Genomic DNA, 27326 nt, shown 5'->3' with positions numbered 1-27326 from the left:
AAAGTGCCTGTATGTCTTACAGAAAATATATTTGAAGTACATGACAAAATACCTCAGCAAGGCAGAAGAAAACGGCATCACCCCTCCATCCCCCCCCCCCCCCCTCGCTATTTTTGTTGTTTATATAGTAAAATACATTTTGTACCATTCTTCATGTTGATTTCAAATTCATACCATCATACCTGCAATTTTATTCACCCCAAACATTTGGACTGTAAATCTTTCCTTTAGTTTTTCCTAATATCTGTTTGTCCATTCCTTTGATCAAAAAACATCTTGAAATTTGAAACCTGCTGTCATCTCTGTTTTTGTCAGATCTGCTATAACTGAAACAGTTTCTGACTTAGATGCCCCATTTACATTTCACACCGTGCCTTCCTATTATTATTATTTTTCTTTCCTGTCTCATACGTTATGTCTGGTTAAAAATGGAAAGTTACGCGGACCTTGATCAAGCGTGACTTCCTTTTAACTGTACGGCATATGTTACGTTGCATTTAGGAACTTTCGGGTAATTGAACATGAAGAAACTTCCACATGGGAAAAATATATTAAAAACAAAGATTCCAAGACTTACCAAGCGGGAAAGCGCCGGCAGACAGGCATATGAACAAAACACACAAACACACACACAGAATTACTAGCTTTCGCAACCGATGGTTGCTTCTTCAGGAAGGAGAGGGAAAGACGAAAGGATGTGGGTTTTAAGGGAGAGGGTAAGGAGTCATTCCAATCCCGGGAGCGGAAAGACTTCCCTTAGTGGAAAAAATGGACAGGTGTACACTCGCGCACACACGCAAACACACACACACACACACACACACACACACACACACACACACACACACACACATCCATACATACACAGACACAAGCAGACATGTGCGGATGGAGGTGTGTGTGTGTGTGTGTGTGTGTGTGTGTGTGTGTGTGTGCACGAGTGTACACCTGTCCTTTTTTTCCCCCTAAGGTAAGTCTTTCCGCTCCCGGGACTGGAATGACTCCTTACCCTCTCCCTTAAAACCCACATCCTTTCGTCTTTCCCTCTCCTTCCCTCTTTCCTGAAAAAGCAACCGTCGGTTGCGAAAGCTAGATATTTTGTGTGATTGTTTGTGTGTTTTATTTATTGTGCCTGTCCAACGGCGCTTTGCCGCTTGGTAAGTCTTGGAATCTTTGTTTTTAATATATATAGATATGGATGTAGCTGTATTGCGTTGATGTACTGGTGGATACTGTGTGGTATGACCCCTGTAGTTGATAGTATAATTGGTATGATGTCAAATTTACCTGATACCACATGTCTGACTTCCTCAGCCAGTTGGATGTATTTTTCAATTTTTTCTCCTCTTTTCTTCTGTATATTTGTTTCATTGGGTATGGATATTTCGATTAGTTGTGTTAATTTCTTCTTTTTATTGGTGAGTATGATGTCAGGTTTGTTATGTGGTGTTGTTTTATCTGTTATAATGGTTCTGTTCCAGTATAATTTGTATTCATCATTCTCCAGTACATTTTGTTGTGCATACTTGTATGTGGGAATGTGTTGTTTTATTAGTTTATGTTGTATAGCAAAATGTTGATGTGTTATTTTTGCTACATCGTCATGTCTTCTGGGGTATTCTGTATTTGCTAGAATTGTACATCCACTTGTGATGTGATCTACTGTTTCTATTTGTTGTTTGCAAAGTCTGCATTTATCTGTTGTGGTATTGGGATCTTTAATAATATGCTTGCTGTAATATCTGGTGTTTATTGTTTGATCCTCTATTGCAATCATGAATCCTTCCGTCTCACTGTTTATATTGCCTTTTCTTAGCCATGTGTCGGATGCGTCTTGATCGATGTGTGGCTGTGTTAGATGTGTATTTTGCTAGTTTCTGCTCGTTCTAGAAAGAATATTCTTAAATTGTCTACCTGCCCATAATGTAGGTTTTTTTATGTCGATAAATCCCTTTCCTCCTTCCTTTGTGCTTAATGTGAATCTTTCTGTTGCTGAATGTATGTGATGTATTCTATATTTGTGGCATTGTGATCGTGTGAGTGTATTGAGTGCTTCTAGGTCTGTGTTACTCCATTTCACTACTTCAAATGAGTAGTTCAGCTTTGGTATAGCATAGGTATTTATAACTTTTGTCTTGTTTTTTGCTGTCAATTCTGTTTTCAGTATTTTTGTTAGTCTTTGTCTATATTTTTCTTTTAGTTCTTCTTTAATATTTGTATTATCTATTCCTATTTTTTGTCTGTATCCTAGATATTTATAGGCATCTGTTTTGTCCATCGCTGTGGTTATCCAATATGTAATTTTCTTGTTTAGTGTGTTTTCCCTTGACTATGCTATTTTTCTTACATTTGTCTGTTCCAAAAGCCATATTTATATCATTGCTGAATACTTCTGTTATCTTTAGTAATTGGTTGAGTTGTTGATTTGTTGCTGCCAGTAGTTTTAGATCATCCATGTAGAGCAAATGTGTGATTTGTGTTGGTATGTTCCAGTAATATTGTATCCATAATTTGTATTATTTAGTATGTGGGATAGTGGGTTCAGAGCAAGGCAGAACCAGAAAGGACTTAATGAGTCTCCTTGGTATAGTCCATGCTTAATCTGTATTGGCTGTGATGTGATGTTATTTGAATTGTTTGGATATTAAGTGTGGTTTTCCAATTTTTCATTACTATGTTTAGGAACTGTATCAATTTAGGACCTTCTTTGTGTATTTCCAATATTTGTAGTAACCATGAGTGGGGTACACTGTCAAAAGCTTTTTGGTAATCAATGAATGCGTAGTGTAGGGACCTTTGTTTAGTTTTAGCTTGATATGTCACTTCTGCATCTATTATCAGTTGCCCTTTACATCCTCGTGCTCCTTTGCAACAGCCTTTTTGTATTTCATTTACAATTTTGTTCTATGATGTATGTGGCATTAATTTTTGTGTAATAACTGAAGTTAATATTTTGTACATTGTTGGTAGGCATGTTATGGGGCAATATTTTGCTGGGTTTGCCGTGTCTGCTTGATCTTTAGGTTTCAGATAAGTTATTCCATGTGTAAGTGTATCAGGGAATGTGTATGGGTCTACAATGAACTGTTAAATAATTTAGTTAGATGTGAATGTGTTGAGGTGAACTACTTTAGCCAGAAATTTGCTATTTTATCTTTTCCAGGGACTTTACAATTGTGCATAGAATTAACTGCTCAGGTGACTTCATGTTGCAAAATTATCATGTCAGGCATTTGTGGTATCATCTTATGTGTGTCTGTTTCTGCTTGTATCCACCATGCATGCCTGTTATGTTGTACCGGGTTTGACCATATGTTGCTCCAGAAGTGTTCCATGCCTGTTATTTTTGGTGGTTTGTCTATTTTAATGTGTGTGTTATCTATTGTCTGATAAAATTTCTTTTGATCTGTGTTGAATGTTTGGTTTTGTTGGTTTTGTTTCCTTCTATTTTCACTTTTTTTTGTATCTTCTACGTCGTTTGGCCAATGCTTGTAATTTCTTCTTCTTTTCATCTAATTGCTCTATCGCTTCTCATTGTGAGATTTTACGTAATCTTTTTTCGTTTTTTGTCTGATATTTCATTTCTTATAAATTGTGTTAGCTGTCCAATGTCTTTTCTCAGTTTTTCTATTCTGATCTGTAGCCTGTGTTGCCACGCTGGTTTTGTGGGTTTCTTCTGTGTGTTGGTTTGTTCTGATCTCTGCCTAGTGTGTATATTTAGTGTAGTGAGTGCTCCTATATAAACCAGTAGTTGTAACGCTTCCATAATTGTATTTTCATTTATTTTGTTGTGTATGATTGTGTTGATAGTTGTTATTGTTGTTTCGACTTGTGGGTTATATGGTGGTCTATGCAAGAATGGTCTAATGTCTATATTTGTGTCTTTGTATTCTATATATGTTATCTGAAATTTTTCTTCTATATCTAACATGTGTGTCACTTCATGTTCTATTTGTGCTTGTTCTGGTGGCTGTCTTAAGTTTTCGTTTTCCTCTTATTGTTTAATTGATGCGTGGTATTCTTTGTTTGTTTGCTCTGGGATGTTTGAGTCTATTACTGTATTTTCTTCTTCTTCTGATTGCACATTATTTTGTTCCAGTATTTGTTATACTTGTTGTTTTCTAATTCTAACTGGGGTATCCTGTTATTTTTTATTATTACACGGATCTGATCAGCTAGTCATTGTTCTGTTAAAAATTTTAATTTTTGGTACCTTGTAATAATTTTTATGTATATTGGTGATCTGTATCCAGTTGTGATGGTTCCTAAGTTTGTTGCTTGGTAATAACAGAACATGAGGTGTCGGTTAACTTCATCTGACCATCTCGTCATCTGTCTTTGTTTTCCTTCTAGAGAGGTTGCAGGAAGCATATCTTGCAAAACACATCTGTTTGGTTTTAAATCATTTTCCATGTGGCTAGCAGTGTCGTTACCATTGTTGATGGGTATTATTATTATTATTATTATTATTATTATTATTACTATTATTTGCTTTTGCCTATAACCATTAAATACATTAATGTTTTCTGAAGTGAACTACTCCTGTTTATCTGATTTGGCTTATATTCTGGCAAGATTCATTAAGTCACAATAGATAAGTTGGAGATTGGTTGATTAAAAGAACAGTGGTTGAAAATTGTGTAGTCAGTAGTGCTTGGCTGACAAATAACTACAGTTTTAAAAATAGTGTTACACAATACACAAACTAAATACTGCAGCTGTTGTGAAAATCAGGGATTCTAGGATGGTAGCTGCCAATCTCTCATGCATAAAAATTTTTAACTGTTCATCATGATATTGTGAAATTTAAGTATGGTACTAGTGCAGGTTTTTCCACAGTGTATTATGGCATGAAAGAACTGCTGATGATATTCAGCAATTAAGTGATGGCATGAAAATCACACTGTAGTGCTTCATAGGATCTATTCTGCCAACATGCCACTATAGTATCATTCCTGCCATAACCACCAATCTTTATCATACAATACACAGGATTGCTGTCCTGTAAGGAGGTCAGGAAGACTTATCAGGATCATGAGCTCTTTGAGGCAAAAAACCTCTTTATCAAAAACAACGATGTTGTTGTTGTGGTCTTCAGTCCTGAGACTGGTTTGATGCAGCTCTCCATGCTACCCTATCCTGTGCAAGTTTCTTCATCTCCCAGTACCTACTGCAACCTACAGCCTTCTGAATATGCTTAGTGTATTCATCTCTTGGTCTCCCTCTACGATTTTTACCCTCCACGCTGCCCTCCAATGCTAAATTTGTGACCCCTTGATGCCTCAGAACATGTCCTACCAACCGGTCCCTTCTTCTCATCAAGTTGTGCCACAAACTCCTCTTCTCCGCAATTCTATTCAATACCTCCTCATTAGTTATATGATCTACCCATCTAACCTTCAGCATTCATCTGTAGCACCACATTTCGAAAGCTTCTATTCTCTTCCTGTCCAAACTATTTATTGTCCATGGTTCACTTCCATACATGGCTACACTCCATACAAATACTTTCAGAAACGACTTCCTGACATTTAAATCTATACTCGACGTTAACAAATTTATCTTCTACAGAAATGCTTTCCATTGGGGAGAGGCTACAACCCTGTCTCACTCCCTTCCCAACCACTGCTTCCCTTTCATGCCCCTCGACTCTTATAACTGCCATCTGGTTTCTGTACAAATCGTAAATAGCCTTTTGCTCCCTGAAGATAAAAAAACACAAACCAAAAAAAGGACACAACGATGTAAGATGAATCAAAATAAGGCTTGTAAAACTTCTTGACAAATTAAAGCCTGTGGTGGACAGAGACTCAATGGTGGAAACAACCATTAGACCATGCAGTATGCAAACAGAATAGCTAATTATCATATCACAGTAAAAGTAAAACCACACAGTCATTCATGAAGGATATGTCTGGCCGACAGCACAAGCTCAAGGATGTAACATCAATACGCAGTAAAAATGTTTTCATTGCTGATAATTCAGAAACATGTACAGTATTATCAATCACTTTCTGATTACAGCAGGTGAATTAAATAAAAAATTAGTTTCTACAGACAATCCCATAACTCTCTTAGAAAATGGATTTCCAAGACTGTTATCTGAAATACACCTCTGTAATACTGGTAAGAGGGAGATCGAATCAGTAGTTAAATTGCTGAAGACTAAGGACTCTCATGGATATGATTGGATATCTAGCTAGAACTAAAGCACTGTGCTGCAGCCACATTTATAATTTTGGATTTAGTAATGCTTAGTTTCCTGAATGACTGATTCAATAGTGAAACCGCTGCATGAAAAAAGAGAAAGGGATAACACATACCATTTTAATCTTATTTCTATGCCATTACTGTTTGCAAGACTGTATATATAAAAAAAATTATGTTTCAGTTCAGTTCAAACAATTTGCTGTCAAACATACAGTTTGGTTTAAAGAGGTTTGACAACTAAAAACTCTATATTCTCTTTTATAGGTGAGGCACTGGACAGATTAAACAACAAGTTGCAAACAATAATCGTGTTCTTTGATTTAACTAATGCACTTGATTGTTCTGATCACAAAATTTTACAGCTGGAATAATAGGATTAACTCACAATTGGTTCCTCTCATACTTTAAAAAAAGACAACAAAATACGATTCTCCACAGTAATGTGAACAGCTATGAGATAGCATCTGATAGGGCACAGATGTGAGTGTGAGGGGAGGCAGAATATGCCTCAGGACTCAGTGCTGAGCCCACTACTGCTCCTTATATTTACAAATAATATGCACTGTAATATGATTTCATTCTAAAATATTTATGTTTGATGATGACATCAGCTTGGCAGTGAAGGGTGTTGAATGCAACAGAAGTAATGTATCAAATAGTGCAGTTTAAGGCATGAGTACATGGCTTGTACAAAATAAACTGACACTAAATCACAGAAAGACTGTTTTTACAGTTTCTAACAAACAGTTCAATTAAACATGACATTTTTTGATTACACAGAATGGGCATATCATTAGTGAGTCTTATCAATTCAAATTCCTAGGTGTTCAGACGGGTAGCAAGCTGTCATGGAAAGTTCATATTTAGGATCTTATTCAAAAACTGAATGATGATTTATTTTGCTTCAGAACAGTATCTGCAATAAGTGATAGTCCAACAGAAAAATTGTCTACTTTGCTTACTATCATTCACTTATGACATACAGCATTAAATTCTGGGGTAACTCTTTCCATTCATAAAGGGTATTTTTGATTCAGAAATGGCAGTTCAAGAAATATGTAGTGTAAATTCGCAAGCCTTTTGTCTACCCCGGTTCAGAAGTCTAGGAATTTTGAGACTAGCTTCTCAATACTTATTTTCTTTAATGTCATTTGTTGTTAAAAACATGAGCTTATTCCCTTGAACTGGCAGCTTTCACATTGTTAATACAAGGCAAAAAGCAATCTACATTTGGGTCGCACTTCCTTTACTCTTGTGCGAAAAGGTGTGCTGTGGTTTGCTGCATCCACTCCAATTAGCTACCACAAGAACTAAAAAATCTTAGCATTAATCTGCACACTTCTAAGTGTAAACTGAAGAATTTCCTTCAGGTTCGCTTCTCTGTCTCCCTCATGAGGTTCCTGGAAAAAAAGTACACTGATTTCTATGTTATATTGTTGATGACTTTAATATACACTAGGATACAGCTGCCTCTACTAATGTCTTTTATTCAACTAGCAATGCTATATCTGGCCTTCAAAAACTATGCAAAAAATGTAAAATTTTCTCACTCACTATGTGCAAATTATTAGCCCTACAGAAAAAATGAACAGGACCTTCTTGTAGGAAACGTAATGCAGTTAAATTTTATCCTGGAATACTTTTTTTGCTGGAAGCCACAATTTTCAAGTTATTCAAGAAAATGTACAAAAGTGACCTTCAATGCACCTCCACACCCACTCTCAGCCCCCACCAGTCAGGATCTCTTGCATGTTGTTCATGGCACTCCCTCCTACCACTGTGGGAAAATTTGTGACTGCATGAATTGTTCCCCATGTTCAATCGATTTTGATATTCATTGACTTGCCTTGTCCGTCTTATCAAGCCCTTACAAATTGTAAAACTGCCATTTTTGTTTGGGACATTTATGTTTATTTTATCTAACAATTTTGTGAATTTTAACAGTATAAAATAAACAATTACATCACTGTATTCATCCTATGCTATTGGCCTAATAGCCCAATCAATAGAGACGAACAAAGATCAAACATTCGGAATAGTTCGTGTAGTAAGAAATTTTTGTACAACTGTACAAGGGTGTTCCATAAAAAACATACTAGAAATCCTGATTGATGAGAGATGAGTGTGGGGGTAGAGGTGCCTTTGAAGGTCACTTTTGCACATTTTTGCTGAATAATTCGAAAACCATGGCCGAAAGCAAAAATGTATCCCAGTACAAAATTTAACAACATTAAATCTCCTACCAAAAGGTCCTGTTCTTTTTCTATGTAGGACTAGTAGTTTGCATGTAGTGAGTGATACAATATGAGTCTCATTTTTGAAGAGCAGAAATAACATTGCAAGTTGCTTACAGTGATAACGTTAGGGACAGCTGAATCACCCTAAATACTCACAGCTTCTCATATGCACATGATTTGTGTACATTTTATTTTACCTATTACTACTTTTCTGGTATTAATTTCATGTTCTGATACATTCCACGAATATGGAGACTTGTTCCTCAATTTGACCCTACAGAACTAGGTGTGTAAAATAAAATGCATGGCTATCTCATTTCCCCACAATATTCTTTCTTCCTGGAGTACTAGTCCAGCAAGGTGTGTACGAGAGATTCTGTTAAGTTTGGAAAGTCGGAGAGAGGTACTGCAGATGTTGAACCATGAGAGCAGTTGTGGGTCATGCCTAGACAGCTCATTCATTAAGGGCATTACCTGTGAATAGAAAGGTTCCAGGTTCAAGTTCTGACCTGACACAGAGTTTTGATGTCAGGCAAATTCTAAACAAAGCAGACTCTGCTCTGCTGAAATATTCATTCTGAAAAGGACAATTAAGGTGCTCATAGTAACAAATCAAGAGAGATACACAAAGACAAATATAATGCTACCTGCAGAAGTCTGTTACATGTTCTCAGGTACTATGTCAGAACTGATGAATGAGCTAAAGCAACATGAAAAATGAAAGACACTTTCAAGAGAAAAACAGCATTTAGATTTACCATTAGCTTATTGTTATCATGCACTGTGATTGGGAAAAAGCAGAATCACTTACACAGTATTAGATATATCACAAGTTAAGTACCAACAGTGTAATTTTCAAATTTACTGCAGACTCACAATATCCAGCAGATACAATATTCTGTTGAAAGACACAGGTACTACCAGAATATGAGACCTCTTGATGATGGAAACTAAGATAGCAAAATGGACACATAGTATGTTCTCATCAGACTTTCTGTTGTAGGTAATCTTAACTCCTACAAGGTTTGCAGAGTATCCATTATGAATTAGTAAAGTGGGCCATTACTGGTATACTTAATATTTTCAGATACTTTGTCACAACTGTGCATTTCTTTTAAATGGTACTATAATGCACTGGAAGGTAATGTTACTATTATCCTCCTTTGTTAAAAAAGAACACAAAAAATGGTATAACCATGAAGCTTCCATTCAACTCCACCCCAACTGATAAAAAGCACAATTTACAACATATAAGCAAAGGATTGAGAAAATAGAGCATACCTCTGATCTTAACGGTTCAGTGACACCTGTCTTCTCATCGTGCACAGGCACAGCCACCTGAGTTCTGAAAATACAAAACACCTTTACTTCAGACATCTTCACTGAACAATTTTTTTTTGCAGATGAACCAGTGAATATTTGCTGGAATATCTCAAGCAGATGAATGTGAGAGCATGTCCTTTATCATCAGAGGCAAATTATCAAACTTAATACAGCTGTAGAGAGTAGTTAGTTGCTTCATAGTACTGCAGCTGTTTGCGTGTATCACTCATGAAATCATGGGCAAGCTTCAATACTCAAACTTTGCCCTTCTTTACAGATGTGCTGACAGTTCACCATTTGTCAATTATTGTGTTAATATTTTGACACTTCAATTATTCCGCCACTGAACTCTCCACAAAAACAGTAATTTGTCAAATGAGGAACCAGTTCAGGCGGCTTCCAAAATCTGTACTTCTATCAACCACTGATAAATGTTCCACTTCCCAACATTTCAAAGACTCACTGTCAATTGATTAAGACTGTATTATGATTCGTCATATCACCATCTAGTCACCGCATAAGTTTACAGTGCACAATCATGATGAAGAAAATAACAAGAACTTGTGTTTATGTCATTCAACAGCTACAATATAGGCCTGTACAATTTCAGGATGATAAGAATTTATTTGAAATTATTCCACCTGCTGTTTTGTTGTTACCTAAAAAACAGAGCACATCCAAGGAAACGGCCATCTTCTTCTTCAAAACTGAATATAGTCAACTAAAATGTGACACACCAATACTTTTACATGAAAGCCATACCAAAAATATAAATACACCAAACCCTAACAAAATGATACTGCCTCCTCCCTGCCATCAAAACCTCTAGGAAGAGATGAACAGACAACCCCTAGCCTCATTTAAGCAACTCACTTCATCTAAGTAACGCTTAAGAATGTCTCCCATCAGTGGCTTAATTTGCTGTTCATTCTTCCTTTGTCATGACTGATATCTGTAACATGAGAAACTACCACTACACAGCTCTCATTTGAAGATCTCTTGGGTGTGACATGCAGCTGAGTTTCTGATCCAATATCGTGCTCAATAATTTCACTGCTTGTATAAAACTATGAACATGACTGTCAGTACCAAATCCAATGGATGAAAACATGATATACATAGCTAAAAACGAGAAACAGATGTTTTACACTATGGATTCAAAAAAAAAAAAAAGATTTTTAATCCTCTTCACTTTTAATCACATTTGATGAATAGAAGTTATTCAGTTCACAGATGAATGGAAAGTAGAAAAAATACAAATCACTTAAAGACAATGCATTGAATCAAGCTTCTTACGGAGATCATTTTGTTGTTAATAGTTATGGTAGGAAGAATAACACTTTAAATACACCATCCTGAACAGGAAATCAAACTATTCCCACAAATGTAAATGTGAAGCACATAGGATTCCAGGAATTATATGGAAAAAATCTGCCAAACTCCGACAAAAATAAATAAAGCAACCGACACGAATACTGAGTATGTTGTCACACAACAGTACTAAATAACAATATTAAATGCAGACCACTGCTACTGCAATTCACATAGCTTATCAATACATAACACATATTTTCATGCTGCTATGAAACACTACATATCTAAATTACAAAACAATATAATACATAGTCCAGAAAATAGTAGTAGTAGTAGTAGTAGTAGTAGTAGTAGTAGTAGTAGCTTTGTAAAAAAGGAAAAGGGATAATATAGACGATTTTAGACCTACTTCTATGCCATCGGTGTTTGCTTAAGTTACTGAAAAGGCTGTGTATGTAAGGATAATTGATTATTTTATATCACACAATCATTATTCACAGTGTTGAGAATGGTTGTGATGTGGTGTCTGGGTGGTGTATGGTCAAATAGGGGATGCCCCAGAGATCAGTAATGGGGCCACTCCTGTTCCTTATTTATATAAATGATGACACTAGCTTAATAGTAAAGGATGCGCGACATTGGCTCAGTTTCAAATAGTGCAGTTCATGATCTAAGATCATGGCTTGTAGAAAATAAACTAAATCACAGTAAGACCCAGTTTTTACAGTTTCTAACAATTCAACAAAACCTGATTTCACAGAAATAGTGAAACTGAACAACTCAAACTTGTTGTTGTTCAGATAGATAGTAAACTGTCGTGGAAAGCCCACGTTCAGGATCTTGTTCAAGGACTTAATGCTGCCATTTTTACTATTCGAATCTTATCTGAAGTGAGTGAAAGTGCAACACAAAAATTAGTATACTTTGCTTATTTTAATTTGCTTATGTCATATGGTATTATATTTTGGGGTAACTCTTCCCATTCTAAAGGGATGTTTTTGTTTCAGAAACGGGCAGTTCGAGCAATAAGTGGTGTACGTTCACAAGCATCTTGTCGACCACCGTTCGCTAGTCTAGGTATTTTGACATTAGCCTCTCAATATGTACATATCTGGTTGGTAGCCCTGCGCCTGCTATACGGACGTTTGAGTCACAGCTCCCATACAAGATAAGTAATTTTAGTAGTAATAAACTGTTTCTAACACTTTAAACTAATTTATTACGTTAATTATAGTGCTCTTCAAACGTACCATTAAAAGTTCTTGTCTTACTCACATATTTTCACAGTAATCAAGCAAAGTTCGTTTTGTTTACATATCACGGCCAGGCCGAACTTTTGAGCTTTCAGATTAAACTTCATACCGCAATTTTAAGTGCATTTACTGATAGTTTAGTGTGCCAAATATGTTTGCTGCCCCTTTATTTCTGTAGAGTATCGTCATCTCTTAAGTAATTTCCAGTAAGAAACTTCTGAACCGTTGTTTACATTGTCGCGAGTAGGCCTAATTTTTTGTACACGTATTTTCATTGTTTTCCAGTAACTTAATTGTCTTTCTGTCACTAAAATCGATTTGTACCATGAGTGTAAAGTGCCTGACGTGCCGTAGAATCATTAGATCCGGGGTCTGGTGTGATGGATGTAGTAACTTTTTTCATTGGGGAGATTGTAGTGGCGTGGGAATTGGGAAAATGAGCGAGACTCATCAGTGGTTCTGTAGGCTATGCAGTAGAGATAGAAAGATTGTGGAACAGGAGGGGAAAATTGCTGCCCTTCAGGCTGAGTTAGATGAGGCTAGACGAGAACTGTGCAGGTTAAGGGGGGAGAAGGGTAAACAGGGGTGGGAAGTGGCAACAGGCATAAGGAACAGGCAAAGAAATTCTTCTGACAGCTTTGTTATTAATGTACAAAATAGGTTTGACCTGTTGCCTCAGTCGGAAACTGATGAGCCTCTCACAGAAGTAGATGTAGACAGGGCTCAACAAGCTTTCAGCAGCAAATTGAATAAGAAGGTAGGGAAGTGTGCAAAGAGAAAGAAAGTCTTGTTGCTAGATAGTTCGCATGCTAGGGGTGTGGGCCAACTTCTGCAGGATGAATTAGGGTCAGAATACCAGGTCACAAGTTTTTTCAAACCTAGTGCTGGACTGGGGCAGGTTACAGAGGATTTAGGTTCACTATGTAGAGGCTTTACTAAGGAAGATACCGTGATTATTGTGGGTGGGCCGGGCAACAGTATTGACAGAGATCCGGGGTACAGCATAGAGTGTGACCTGGCAAATATTGCATCAGCATTGAGTCATACCAGTGTTGGGTTTGTGTCGGTTCTGGAACGCCACGACCGGCCTCATTTGAGCTCTTCTGTCAGGAGAGTTAATTTGGAGTTGGAACAGCTACTTGGATCTGATGTGGGGTCACACATTGGTGTGGTTCCTGTTGATTCACTCTGTAGGTGGGACTATACTAGACATGGCCTCACCTCAACAAGAAGGGGAAGGGTAAACTGGCTGGGCTGATAGGAAATTTAAAGGGGGGAGGAACTACATCTCATGGTGGTAACTCTTTTTTAGTGTAAGATCAGTGTCCAGTGGGAAACTCAGCCAGGCAAGTACTAAAGCCGTTAAAAAAGTTCAAGATACACACAAAAGTAAAATGAAAAATGTTAGTATATTTCATCAAAATATTGGGGGATTGACGAATAAAATTGATGAGCTTCTGCTTTGTTTAGAAGATATAGAAACTGAGAATGTAATATATGTACTATGCCTGTCTGAGCATAACATTGTCACTGATATGCAAAAGGTTAGCATCAATGGGTACAAATTAGCTGCACATGTAAGTAGAGATAATATGATGAGAGGAGGAGTTGTCATATACGTCAAAAGCTTCCACAGCACAAAACATTTAGAAACTAAAAAATTTTGTGTAGAGCAACATATGGAAGCATGTGCCACTGAACTAAAACTAAGTGATAGCGCTTTCATAATTGTAACAGTGTATAGGTCCCCCTCAGGGAATTTCCAGCTATTTCTAGAAAACTTGGATGCTTTGTTGTGCTATCTGTCAGACAGGGGGAAGCAAATTATCATTTGTGGGGATTTCAATGTTGATTCCCTGAAAGAGGGTGATAGGAAGAATGACCTTGTAATATTACTCAGTTCTTTCAATTTGAGCTCCGTCATTGATTTTCCTACTCGGATAACAAAGAACAGCAGTACATTGATAGATAACTTTTTTATAGACCAAGATAAGTTTAAGGACATAAATGCTTATCCTGTTGAGAATGGTCTTTCAGACCATGGTGCACAGCTGGTTACAGTACATGGCATAGCTCCATGCAGTATATCAAATCAGAATTTCAAAGCAGTGCGTTCAATTAACAATATAAATACTGCAAACTTTAGGGAAAGACTAAAGGAGCTAGACTGGGATGAAGTGTATATGGAACCCGATGCAAACTTGAAATATAACTTATTTCACAATACATTTTTAAGGGTATTTGAAAATTGTTTTCCCAAGAAAACAGTGAAACATAATTCCAAGAAAACATATAAAAAACCTTGGCTAACTAAAGGAATAAGAATATCTTGCAACCGTAAAAGAGAACTGTATCTAACAGCAAGAGGGAGTACTAACCCCGAAATTGTTCAATATTATAAAAACTATTGTGCGGTACTAAGAAAAGTTATTAAAAAGTCCAGAAGCATGTGTATCATGTCTGAGATCAGTAACTCTGATAATAAAATTAAAGCAATTTGGAATATTATTGAAAGAGAAACAGGGCAACCAAGAGCACAGGAAGACTTTAGTGCCATAAAACTGAATGACAAGTGTACTAACAAACAATCTGAAATTGGAAATATTTTCAATAATCATTTTTTAAATGTTGTGGAGAAAGTAGGATCTAGATCTTCACTAGAAGAGGCAAGGCTTCTAATAGAAGAGGCCATACCTGTGCAGTTTGAAACAACTGTATTTCCACGAACCTCTCCCTCTGAAATCAGTAAAATAATAAACTCACTGAGAAGTAAAAGCTCTTACGGAATTGATGGCATTTCCAGCAAGATACTTAAAGCTTGTTCCCACAGATAAGTAGGATTCTCAGTCACGTATGTAATACCTCTTTGGAGCAGGGTGTTTTCCCCGATAGACTGAAATATGCCATTGTAAAGCCATTGCATAAAAAGGGGGATACGTCGGATGTCAACAACTATCGCCCAATCTCTCTTCTGACAGCACTATCAAAAAATTTTGAGAAAGTAATGTATTCAAGAGTAGCCTCCCATATATGTAAAAATAAAGTACTAACAAAATGTCAGTTTGGTTTTCAGAAAGGCTTTTCAACAGAAAATGCTATATACGCTTTCACTGATCAAATATTAAATGCTCTGAATAACCAGACATCACCCATTGGTATTTTTTGTGATCTCTCAAAGGCCTTTGACTGTGTAAATCATGGAATTCTTTTAGATAAGCTAAATCATTATGGTCTGAGGGGGGAAGTGCACAAATGGTTTAATTCATACTTAACTGGAAGAATGCATAAAGTTGAAATAAGTGGTTCATGTAATGTTAATACAACAGCCGATTCCTCAAACTGGGGGGCTATTAAGCACGGGGTCCCACAGGGTTCGGTCTTAGGTCCTTTACTGTTCTTGATATACATCAATGACTTACCATTCCATATTGATGAAGATGCAAAGTTAGTTCTTTTTGCTGATGATACAAGTACAGTAATAACATCCAAAAACCAAGAACTAAGTGATGTAATTCTAAATGATGTTGTTCACAAAATTATTAAGTGGTTCTCAGCAAACGGACTCTCTTTAAATTTTGATAAAACACAGTATATACGGTTCCGTACAGTTAACGGCACAACTCCAGTAATAAATATAGATTTTGAACAGAAGTCTGTAGCTAAGGTAGAATTTTCAAAATTTTTAGGTGTGTCCATTGATGAGAGGTTAAACTGGAAGCAACACATTGATGGTCTGCTGAAACGTCTGAGTTCGGCTACGTATGCTATTAGGGTTATTGCAAATTTTGGTGATGTCTTACTATGCCTACTTTCATTCACTGCTTTCGTAAGGTATCATATTCTGGGGTAATTCATCGTTGAGTAGAAAAGTATTCATTGCTCAAAAACATGTAATCAGAATAATTGCTGGAGCCCACCCACGGTCATCTTGCAGACATCTATTTAAGGATCTAGGGATCCTCACAGTAACCTCACAGTATATATATTCACTTATGAAATTTGTTGTTAATAATCCAGCCCAGTTCAAAAGTAATAGCAGTGTGCATAGCTATAACACCAGGAGAAAGGATGATCTTCACTATGCAGGATTAAATCTGACTTTGGCACAGAAGGGGGTAAATTATGCTGCCACAAAAGTCTTTGGTCACCTACCAAACAGCATCAAAAGCCTGACAGACAGTCAACCAACATTTAAAAATAAATTAAAAGAATTTCTAGATGACAACTCCTTCTACTCATTGGCTGAATTTTTAGATATAAATTAAGGGAGGGAAAAAAACTAACTTAAGCATTAGTGTCATGCAATATTTTGTGTAATGTAATATCTTGTACAGACATCTTTCATTAACCTGACACGTTACACATCATTACGAAGTGTCGTATTCATGATCTATGGAACAAGTATTAATCTAATCTAATCTAATCTAATCCTTTACTATCATTTCTTGTTAACAATATTAGCTTATTTCCAAGAATAAGCAGCTTTCACTCCATTAATACTCAGCAGAAATCAAACCTGCATTTGGATCAGACTTCCTTAACTCTTGTGCAGAAAGGTGTGCGGTATACTGCTGCATCCATTTTCAATAAGCTACCACTAGAATTCAATTGTTGATTGCGTTTACTTAAACTTATGGCTTGACTTTTTTCAAGTTCATAAACATTTTATTTTTATTTGTTATTACTTTAATGTTGTAATTTCATGTACTGACAAATTCCATGACCTTGGAGATTTGCTCTTCAATTTGGCCCTACAGAACTTGACAAATAAATAAAATAATAATAATAATAATAATAATTCCCTTGGCAAACTACTGACCAGTCTACAACAATTACGTGATACATCTTTGATAAAAACAAAAATGCAATTCAGTTACAAAAGATGAGTAACAGTTATTCTCATCTACAAAATAAACATCACTGATAAAGTCATGTTAGAGAGTAGATGTATGGTGTTATGCGAGAGTTATGATGGCTAGGGTAACCAACTGGTTAAAAAGGAATGATGTAACATTACTAGAAGAAGTAAGACATATTGCCATTATCAGACTGGTGACACACCAAAATTCCAGCAGCAGTGAAAAGGTAATTAAAATATTCCTCTTCCTGTTTTTCATAGGATGTGACAATAATTTCTACCCATTGGTTTGGCATTTAGAGAGCTTAGTTGAGGCTTGCCAGGATCTATGATACAAACAATATTTGCTGTCATGTACTCGAAAGGAATAGGACCCAACACATTTCAGTGATGTTTTATCTCAAAGCTACGACCATATAATTATAACAAGAATTTTGTGCAAGGAAGATCTCATGAGGATGCCTTATATGTAGAACAATTGCTCATGCCTACCATTCACTGGACATCACTGGGGAGAACATCTGCAACAAGCATGTCAATATGTTGGCCCAACTGCACACACATTGAAGGTGAGCTTGGATTTAAACTGGAAAGAGAAAGCAGATTTTGATTTTTGAAAAGCAAGGGTCCATTCTCATCCATCAAACATTCGTAACATAGATGATCAGAGCTCCACATTTTTCTCTGTGGGACTGTGAAAGAGCAGGCCTATAGACATGATATCGTAAATACATATTTATTCATTTCCTTCTGTTAGTGTTGTATATGGTGATTTCTTCCTACATGATGATAACACTCAAGCATCACTGCTTATCTACAGGACAAATATCTTCATTATCTTAGCAGTTCAGCAGTGCTTGACTTCTATAGTTTTCTATCTGTGTCAAAAGAAGTGATTCAGGTTTCCCACAGATTAGCATTTGACCAACAGGTTTTGGAGCAGATGTCATTTTGACAATATTCCACGTGGCCATTGCGAAGGACGCACTTTCTTTCCCATTCATTCTCAACATTGACTACCATATAATCATCTAAAACAACACATGACAATTGTCAGGTCAGGATTACAACCTGTATTTCCTGCTTTCGACAAGTAGTCACATTAACCAATAGTTAGTTAGTTAGTTAGTTAGTTAGTTAGTTGCATGTTTCATAGATCATACTCCCAATAAATGTTGTGATGTGGAATGTGTCAACTGAACAAACATAGAACACCTACATTGGGCGCAGGTGGCAGGGGTTGGAAAATGGCTCATTTGCAGGAAGTCTGGCCCCCAGACTGTAGCCTGTTCCACAGCTATGCACTGGCTGAATGCACACAGGCTCCAGGGTGACTGCTAACTGCCCTTTAGTTCACACTTTGAACAACAAAACTTGCCGTTGCTGCTACCCATCAGACAGTGCCATCACACACCTTTAATGGAATCATCAGCCGGTGGACGTCCATTAGCTGCTCTTGTGCCTGAACCTGCCTCTCAATGGCCCACATGCCTACATCCTCGTGGTAAAGAGCTGCTGATCATTCACTCCCGTCGAATCACCACTTTTGACGACTATGGACTTCATTATAGCGTGCACATCGTCACGTTGGTCTTTCAGTAGTACTCAACTGTAGCCGTTAATCCTCTGAAGATATATTGAGCTTATTTCAAAGTTAGTAAACAAAGAGTTGTTATAGCAATGTATGAATTCAATCATACCAGTCACACCATTCAGCTAAGGATATAACAGTGGCCACGAGAATAATGGTTTTGTGTCACAGCACTCTTCCCTCATCCGCCAGTGGCCAGAAGTGACGAAGCTAACTATCCTATGTGTGACACACACAGTTCCTGTGGATTGTCAGTACAATACCTATTCAAGTTGACTCACTGCAGTGCCAACTTTTGATTTCACCCATCACCTGCCTGCTGTCTTCCTTAATGTAGAGCCAAACACTGCCATGCCATCGCATTTTGCTCTGACCATGGAACTACAACAGATGCTATTACCGAGGGTGGTGACACCCAGACAGGACAAGGACAATGAGGCTGCTTCTTCACATGTGTTTTAGTATTTCCAGATGTGACTTCCCTCATTTTTGCGTTGTTCCTGAGTGTATTCTCTTCCTTGATGTTGACAGTCTGCACGGTTTTCAGTGGTTCCTTGGCGTATTTATCAAATTTCTGCGTATGTTTAAGTCCCATTTCACTGCAGTATAATCTTTTGTGTGACTGAAAGTTTTACAATTACAATGTCTGTCTGGTTGCTGAACTCATAATTGTCTCTGGACCTTTCATTTTAGGGTCAGGCAATTCCAGACCTGCTGCAGAACATCTCTCTGCTCACTCAAGTTCTACAGACTTTCCCACAGTGTTCGAGTGGGTGTGATTAACAGCAGCGTTTGGACTGTCCACCCAAGAGTTTTATGTTTGCCAAGCTCAGCCACCTTCCATCAAGCTTGTTTGCAATGTTGTTGTGCTATCCAGCACTCCGTTTATTGTTCACACAGTTCTCTGACAGAAGTCCCTCTGGTGTCAACACAGCCCTTGAATGTTCTCTCATCCTCTGCCCTGTCGTGGCTGTCCTGTCCTCTCCAGCCCTGTCGACCCTGATGCCTGCTCTCTCAACAGCCCTGTGGAATCCTGCTACCACACACGCAAAATAATGTATATCAACCAAACCAAGGATGACACGAAAAGCAGACTAGCACAGGCAAAGTGGGCATTCCTGGCCAAAATAAGTGTACAAGTATCAAACACAAGTCTTAATTTGAAGAGAAATTTCTGAGAATATATGTTTGGAGCACAGCATTGCATGGTAGAAACTATTGATTATGGGAGAATTGGAAAAGAAAAGAACTGATGCATTTGAAATGTGGTGTTACAGAAGGATGTTGAAAATCAGATGGGCTTACAAGGTAAGAAACGAGGAGGTTCTCCGCAAATCAGCAAAGAATTGAAAATGTAGAAAATACTGACAAGAAGATAGGACACAATGATACGACATTTTAAGACATCAGGGAATAACTTCCATGTTGGTATATGGAGTTGTAAAGGGTAAAAACTGTAGGAGAATGATAGCAATTGAAATATAGCAGAAAAATAGTTGAAGATGTAAGTTGTAAATGCTAAACAAAAATTGTATGTCAATATAGTAAACTGGTCATTTTTCCAGTTTTACTGATCTATAACTATGTATAGACACCTACCTGATTATTGGTTTATCAAGCACTTTCTTGAATAATTCTGTTTTCTGATGGTATGCAATCTGCAAATGAAAATTAATTATACAAACATCATTTTAAAACAAACATTTATATTATTATCTGGCTGCCTTCAAACTGACTTATAATGTGAAACATGTAGGTACAGATTTAAAATTATAAAATTAAATGCCCATTTCATTTCATTCCTCAGTAAATTTTTAATAAGGTACTCAATATATACAACATCCCAATAATAATAATAATAATAATAATAATAATAATAATAATAATAACAACATTTTACAACATGAAGTCACCAAAGTAATTAATTCTACTCACAATCGGAAAGCCCCTGGAAAAGATAAAATAGCACATTTCTGGCTAAGGAAGTTCACCTCAACACATTCACATCAAACTAATTTATTTAACAGTTACATTGCAGACCCATACACATTCCCTGATACACTTACACATGGAATAACTTATCTGAAACCTAAAGATCAAGCAGACACAGCAAACCCAGCTAAATACTGCCCCATAACATGCCTACCAACAATATACAAAATATTAACTTCAGTCATTACACAGAAATTAATGACACATACAACACAGAACAAAATTATAAATCAAGAACAAAAAGGCTGTTGCAAAGGAGCACGAGGATGTAAAGAGCAACTGATAATAGATGCAGAGGTAACATATCAAGCTAAAACTAAACAAAGGTCGCTACACTACGCATTCATTGATTACCAAAAAGCTTTTGATAGTGTACCCCACTCATGGTTACAACAAATATTGGAAATATACAAAGTAGATCCTAAATTGATACAGTTCCTAAACATAGTAATGAAAAATTGGAAAACCACACTTAATATCCAAACAAATTCAAATAACATCACATCACAGCCAATACAGATTAAGCATGGAGTGTACCAAGGAGACTCATTAAGTCCTTTCTGGTTCTGCCTTGCTCTGGACCCACTATCCCACATGCTAAATAATACAATTTATGGATACAATATTACTGGAACATACCCACACAAAATCACACATTTGCTCTACATGGATGATCTAAAACTACTGGCAGCAACAAATCAACAACTCAACCAATTACTAAAGATAACAGAAGTATTCAGCAATGATATAAATATGGCTTTTGGAACAGACAAATGTAAGAAAAATAGCATAGTCAAGGGAAAACACACTAAACAAGAAGATTACATATTGGATAACCACAGCGATGGACAAAACAGATGCCTATAAATATCTAGGATACAGACAAAAAATAGGAATAGATAATACAAATATTAAAGAAGAACTAAAAGAAAAATATAGACAAAGACTAACAAAAATACTGAAAACAGAATTGACAGCAAAAAACAAGACAAAAGTTATAAATACCTATGCTATACCAAAGCTGAACTACTCATTTGAAGTAGTGAAATGGAGTAACACAGACCTAGAAGCACTCAATACACTTACACGAGCACAATGCCACAAATATAGAATACATCACATACCTTCAAAAACAGAAAGATTCACATTAAGCAGAAAGGAAGGAGGAAGGGGATTTATCAACATAAAAAACCTACATTATGGACAAATATATTTAAAAAAAAAAAGATTCCAAGACTTACCAAGCAGGAAAGCACTGGTAGACAGGCACAATAAATAAAACACACAAACAATCACACAAAGTATCTAGCTTTCGCAACCGACAGTTGCTTCTTCAGGAAAGAGGGAAGGAGAGGAAAAGACAAAATGATGTGGGTTTTAAGGGAGAGGGTAAGGAGTCATTCCAATCCCGGGAGCGGAAAGACTTACCTTAGGGGGAAAAAAGGACAGGTGTACACACGCACGCACACACACACACACACACACATCTATCCGCACATACACAGACACACGCAGACATTTGTAAAGGCAAAGAGTTGGGGCAGAGATGTCAGTCGTGGCGGAAGTACAGAGGCAAAGAAGTTGTTGAAAGACAAGTGAGGTATGACCGGCGGCAACTTGAAATTAGCAGAGATTGAGGCCTGGCGGATATCGAGAAGAGAGGAATATACTGAAGGGCAAGTTCCCGTCTCTGGAGTTCGGATAGGTTGGTGTTGGTGGGAAGTATCCAGATAAACCGAAAGGTGTAACTCTGTGCCACGATGTGCTGGCCGTGCACCAAGGCATGTTTAGCCACAGGGTGATCCTCATTACCAACAAACACTGTCTGCCTGTGACCATTCATGCGAATGGACAGTTTGTTGCTGGTCATTCCCACTCCCCCCAACACCTCAAAATTCTAGTAAACACAATCTGGAACCACAACACCCCAATTCAGTAGTTAATCTTTCCTCCAAACCTCTCTCCCAATCCGAAACCTATGTCCTATCCAAAGGCCTCACCTTCAGCCCCACTCCCAGATTCAACCAAACTGCCCTTGTCAAAGATTTACTGTCCTACACTCGTAGTCTCTGCTGGAAAGGAATGACCAGCAATAAACTGTCCATGTGCATGAATGGAAACAGGGAGACAGGGTTTGTTGGTAATGAGGATCACCCTGTGGCTAAACATGCCTTGGTGCACGGCCAGCACATCTTGGCACAGTGTTACACCGTCCGGGTTATCTGGTTACTTCCCACCAACACCAAACTATCTGAACTCCAGAGATGGGAACTTGCCCTTCAGTATATCCTCTCTTCTCGATATCCGCCAGGCCTCAACCTCTGCTAATTTCAAGTTGCCGCCGCTCGTACCTCACCTGTCTTTCAACAACTTCTTTGCCTCTGTATTTCCGCCTCAACTGACATCTCTGCCCGAACTCTTTGCCTTTACAAATGTCTGCGTGTGTCTGTGTATGTGCGGATAGATATGTGTGTGTGTGCGCGTGAGTGTACACCTGTCCTTTTTTTCCCCCTAAGGTAAGTCTTTCCACTCCCAGGATTGGAATGACTGCTTACCCTCTCCCGTAAAACTCACATCCTTTCGTCTTTCCCTCTCCTTCCCTCTTTCCTGAAGAAGCAACCGTCGGTTGCGAAAGCTAGATATTTTGTGTGATTGATTGTGTGTTTTATTTATTGTGCCTGTCTACCGGCGCTTTCCCGCTTGGTAAGTCTTGGAATCTTTTTTTAAATATATTTTTCCCATGTGGAAGTTTCTTTCTATTTTATCTACATTATGGACAGGTAGACAATTTAAGAATATTCTTTCTAGAACGAGCAGAAACTAGCAAAATACACAAAGCAATCACTCATATAAATACATCGGCTACACCACTGCAATTTCATAACCACTTCTACAACCCTTTAGATCACATAACATAGACAGATATGAAGAAAGTAAATTGGAAAAAGAAAACACTACATGGCAAGCACCCGTATCATCTAACACAGCCACACATCGATCAAGACGCATTCAACACATGGTTAAGAAAAGGCAATATATACAGTGAGATGGAAGGATTCATGATTGCAATACAGGATCAAACAATAAACACCAGATATTACAGCAAGCATATTATTAAAGATCCCAATACCACAACAGATAAATGCAGACTTTGCAAACAACAAACAGAAACAGTAGATCACATCACAAGCGGGTGTACAATACTAGCAAATACAGAATACCCCAGAAGACATGACAATGTAGCAAAAATAATACATCAACAGCTTGCCTTACAACATAAACTTATAAAACAACACGTTCCCACATACAAGTATGCACCACAAAATGTACTGGAGAATGATGAATACAAATTATACTGGAACAGAACCATTATAACAGATAAAACAACACCACATAACAAACCTGACATCATACTCACCAATAAAAAGAAGAAATTAACACAACTAATCGAAATATCCATACCCAATAAAACAAATAAACATAAGAAAACAGGAGAAAAAATTGAAAAATACATCCAACTGGCTGAGGAAGTGGCATCAGGATAAAGTTGACATTATACCAATTATACTGTCAACTGCAGGGGTCATACCACACAATATCCACCAGTACATCAATGCAATACAGCTACATCCAAACTTATATATACAACTACAGAAATCCGTAATTACTGATACATGTTCAATTACCCGAAAGTTCCTAAATGCAATATAACATATACCGTACAGTTAAAAGGAAGTCACGCTTGATCAAGGTCCACCTCACTTTCTACTTTTGATCAGACATAACGACTGAGATAAAAAAGAAATAATAATAATAATAATAATAATAATAGTAGTAGTAGTAGTAGTAGTAGTAATAGTAGTAGTAATGATAACAACAACAGTAATAATATTTATTCAACAATGAATAACCAATACAATCCTTAGAATAATATAGTTTTTGGACATCACACAGATTGCTAACTGTAAACTTTCAAGGCCGGAAAAATGACAATTATTAAAATTTTCTGGGCTGTTATTCTATGATCAGATGAATTTCACAGTTCGTATTCTACATGAAATTCAACTGAGCACAACGTAATAGCCTGGAAGATTTTAATAAGTGTCATCACACAGATTACACTTCTGAAACTCCCAGTGAAGAATACATTTGTTGTATATAAGAAACAGTGCTTCTATTTACAGACATTCTTTCAAACATTGATTGTCTCATCCTATGACTGGATGCACAAAAATGGTTCAAATGGCTCTGAGCACTATGGGACTTAACATCTGAGGTCATCGGATCCCTAGAACTTAGAACTACTTAAACCTAAGGACATCACACACACCCATGCCTGAGGCAGAATTCGAACCTTCGACCGTAGCGGTCAAGCGGTTCCAGATTGAAGTGCCTAGAACCGCTCGACCACAACAGCCGGCCTGGATGCACAGTTTATGAAATTGCCATTTAACAGTGTTGTTTCTCCCTTTATCCTAAAATTTCATGCAATTACTGATCTTATAGTCAGAGTCACTTTATCACATACTGAGCACTTATAAACAGTTATAGAGTCATTGCTGTAATGATTTTCATATAGACTACACAGATCCTTACATATCACAGCACAGTGACCAACAATATGATTTTTTAAGCCATCTTGGGTTGTTCAAACTTGTGCACAGACTTCATGTGTTAGCTTATTCTAGAGGAAAAAGACTACCACTGTCATATCAGATGAACATGTAGGCAATAATGCCTTCATGTCCTCCTAGTGACCAAGAAAGAGCTGGTCAAGTGCCTTCCTAGCAACAAGCTAATATTGAGTCAATTCCTCTAAGAGAGCGAGTTGCACCTTGGTAACAAACTGCATGTTTGTGTTAAGATTTATGCAACGAGGTAAGGTGCAATTACACAGTCTTCAACAATCCCACAACAAACACCAACTCTCCATTGCCACCAAAGTTGGATATGCAGCACAATAATGCACATTTCTTACACTCAGATGTCCACAATATGGTTCCTACATTAGTAAAGAGAATACTTTGGAAAAGTACCTATTGTCCTACATTACAACAGAACTGAAAGACAGAATTACACATATTTTCTACAATCCCACTGGTTAATCTACTGGTAAAAAATGATACAAAATGGATAGAAGCTGTTTGCATGCAAAACGCAAATATTACTGGACTGACTTACTCAAAGGGCATTTGCAGTTTTTCCAATGCTACCTCATAGATCAAAGATACCAACCATTTCCTAGATCGTCTGAAATCCATGCCCACCCTACTCCCACCACACACCTTGCTCGTCACCACTGATGCCGCCTCCCTATATACCAACATCCCGCACATACATGGTCAGTCTGCTGCTGAACATTTTGTCAGCGGAGCCCACCTGATTCCAAACTTACGACATCCTTCCTACTCACTTTAATCAACTTTTTACTTACCAACAACTACTTCCCCTTTGAGAGGCACCCATACAAACAGATCAAGGGTACGATGGCTCCTTCCTATGCCAACCTTTCCATGGGTCGCTTGGAAGGGGCTTTCCTGGGATCCATAACTCTTCAGCCCCTGCTCTGTTTTAGATACATTGATGACATCTTTATTATATGAACTCATGGTTATGCTGACCTGTTAAAATTCCTGGTATCTCTAAATGCCTTCTTCCCAGTTAAATTTCACATGGTCCTATTCTGAATCCCATGCCACTTTCCTTAATACTGATCTTGTTCTCACAGAAGGCCAGCTACACACGTCCTACCAACAAACAACAGTACTTACATTTTGACAGTTGCCATTCTTGCCATGTCAAATTTTTCCTCCAATACAGCCTTGGCATTAAAGGCAAACATATCTGTTCGGATGCAGACTCTTTACAGCAATACACCACCATTCTCACGTTAATTTTGTCCATCTCAGCAGTTTCACAGTAACTACTCTCTTCTTAACTCCGTTTAGTTTTCGACATCTTTCTTTGTCTTACTCATCTAATTTTCACTGTCCCCCTCCCACCTCTGTTACGTACAATGCACATAGCTTTTAACTCTAACTCCTGGATGATATCTAAGCAGTAATCTCTGTCTTGCATATTACCCTGTCTCTCAGGTTTTCAAATCTTGTCTAATGTAGTCCCCAACAATCAGTCTTTCCTTCTCATTCCATGCAGTGAGTCTCCCCTGACCTGTGGTTTTGGGTGACTTTTCAAAAATCTACCTCTTTTCCTAGACCTCTCCAGTCATCTCCTTCACCCCTCTTCCTTTCTCTTCAACCCTTCTGCCTGAAGAAGAAACCACCAGCTCCGAAAACTTGCCTTTTTATAATCTTCTTTTATGTACGTATTCAGCACCTACTTGGTGTATAAATTTTTTATCTACCCAATTCCATTATTTTATCAGAAACTAATTGTTTTTGTTGTTACATTATTTTAAACTACACAGGAAATATATGTGATTTAACAATCACAGAGCACAACAAATAACATATGCACCTCAGCCTGATGACGCATTATGGCAACTGTAGCTGCATTTCAAGATGATCATATGTGGAAGGGACACATGC

General features: G+C 37.4%; 1 protein-coding gene across 1 annotated transcript in view; it reads right to left on the bottom strand.

Annotated features, from left to right (window-relative positions):
• LOC126266846 (germinal-center associated nuclear protein) overlaps positions 1 to 27326 on the bottom strand; it is a 296356-nt gene that overhangs the window by 169135 nt on the left and 99895 nt on the right. Inside the window, exons 11-12 of the mRNA XM_049971439.1 lie at positions 20386 to 20444; positions 9729 to 9792 (exon numbers count right to left, since the gene is read on the bottom strand). Of these exons, the coding sequence (XP_049827396.1) occupies positions 9729 to 9792; positions 20386 to 20444 (123 nt within the window). The remainder of the gene's footprint in view (positions 1 to 9728; positions 9793 to 20385; positions 20445 to 27326) is intronic.

The sequence above is a fragment of the Schistocerca gregaria genome, chromosome 1 (assembly GCF_023897955.1).
Source record: "Schistocerca gregaria isolate iqSchGreg1 chromosome 1, iqSchGreg1.2, whole genome shotgun sequence".
Taxonomy (NCBI): Eukaryota; Metazoa; Arthropoda; class Insecta; order Orthoptera; family Acrididae; genus Schistocerca; species Schistocerca gregaria.
The sequence above is the reverse complement of the archived record's forward strand: the minus strand, read 5'-3'. Positions and strand labels throughout refer to the sequence as shown.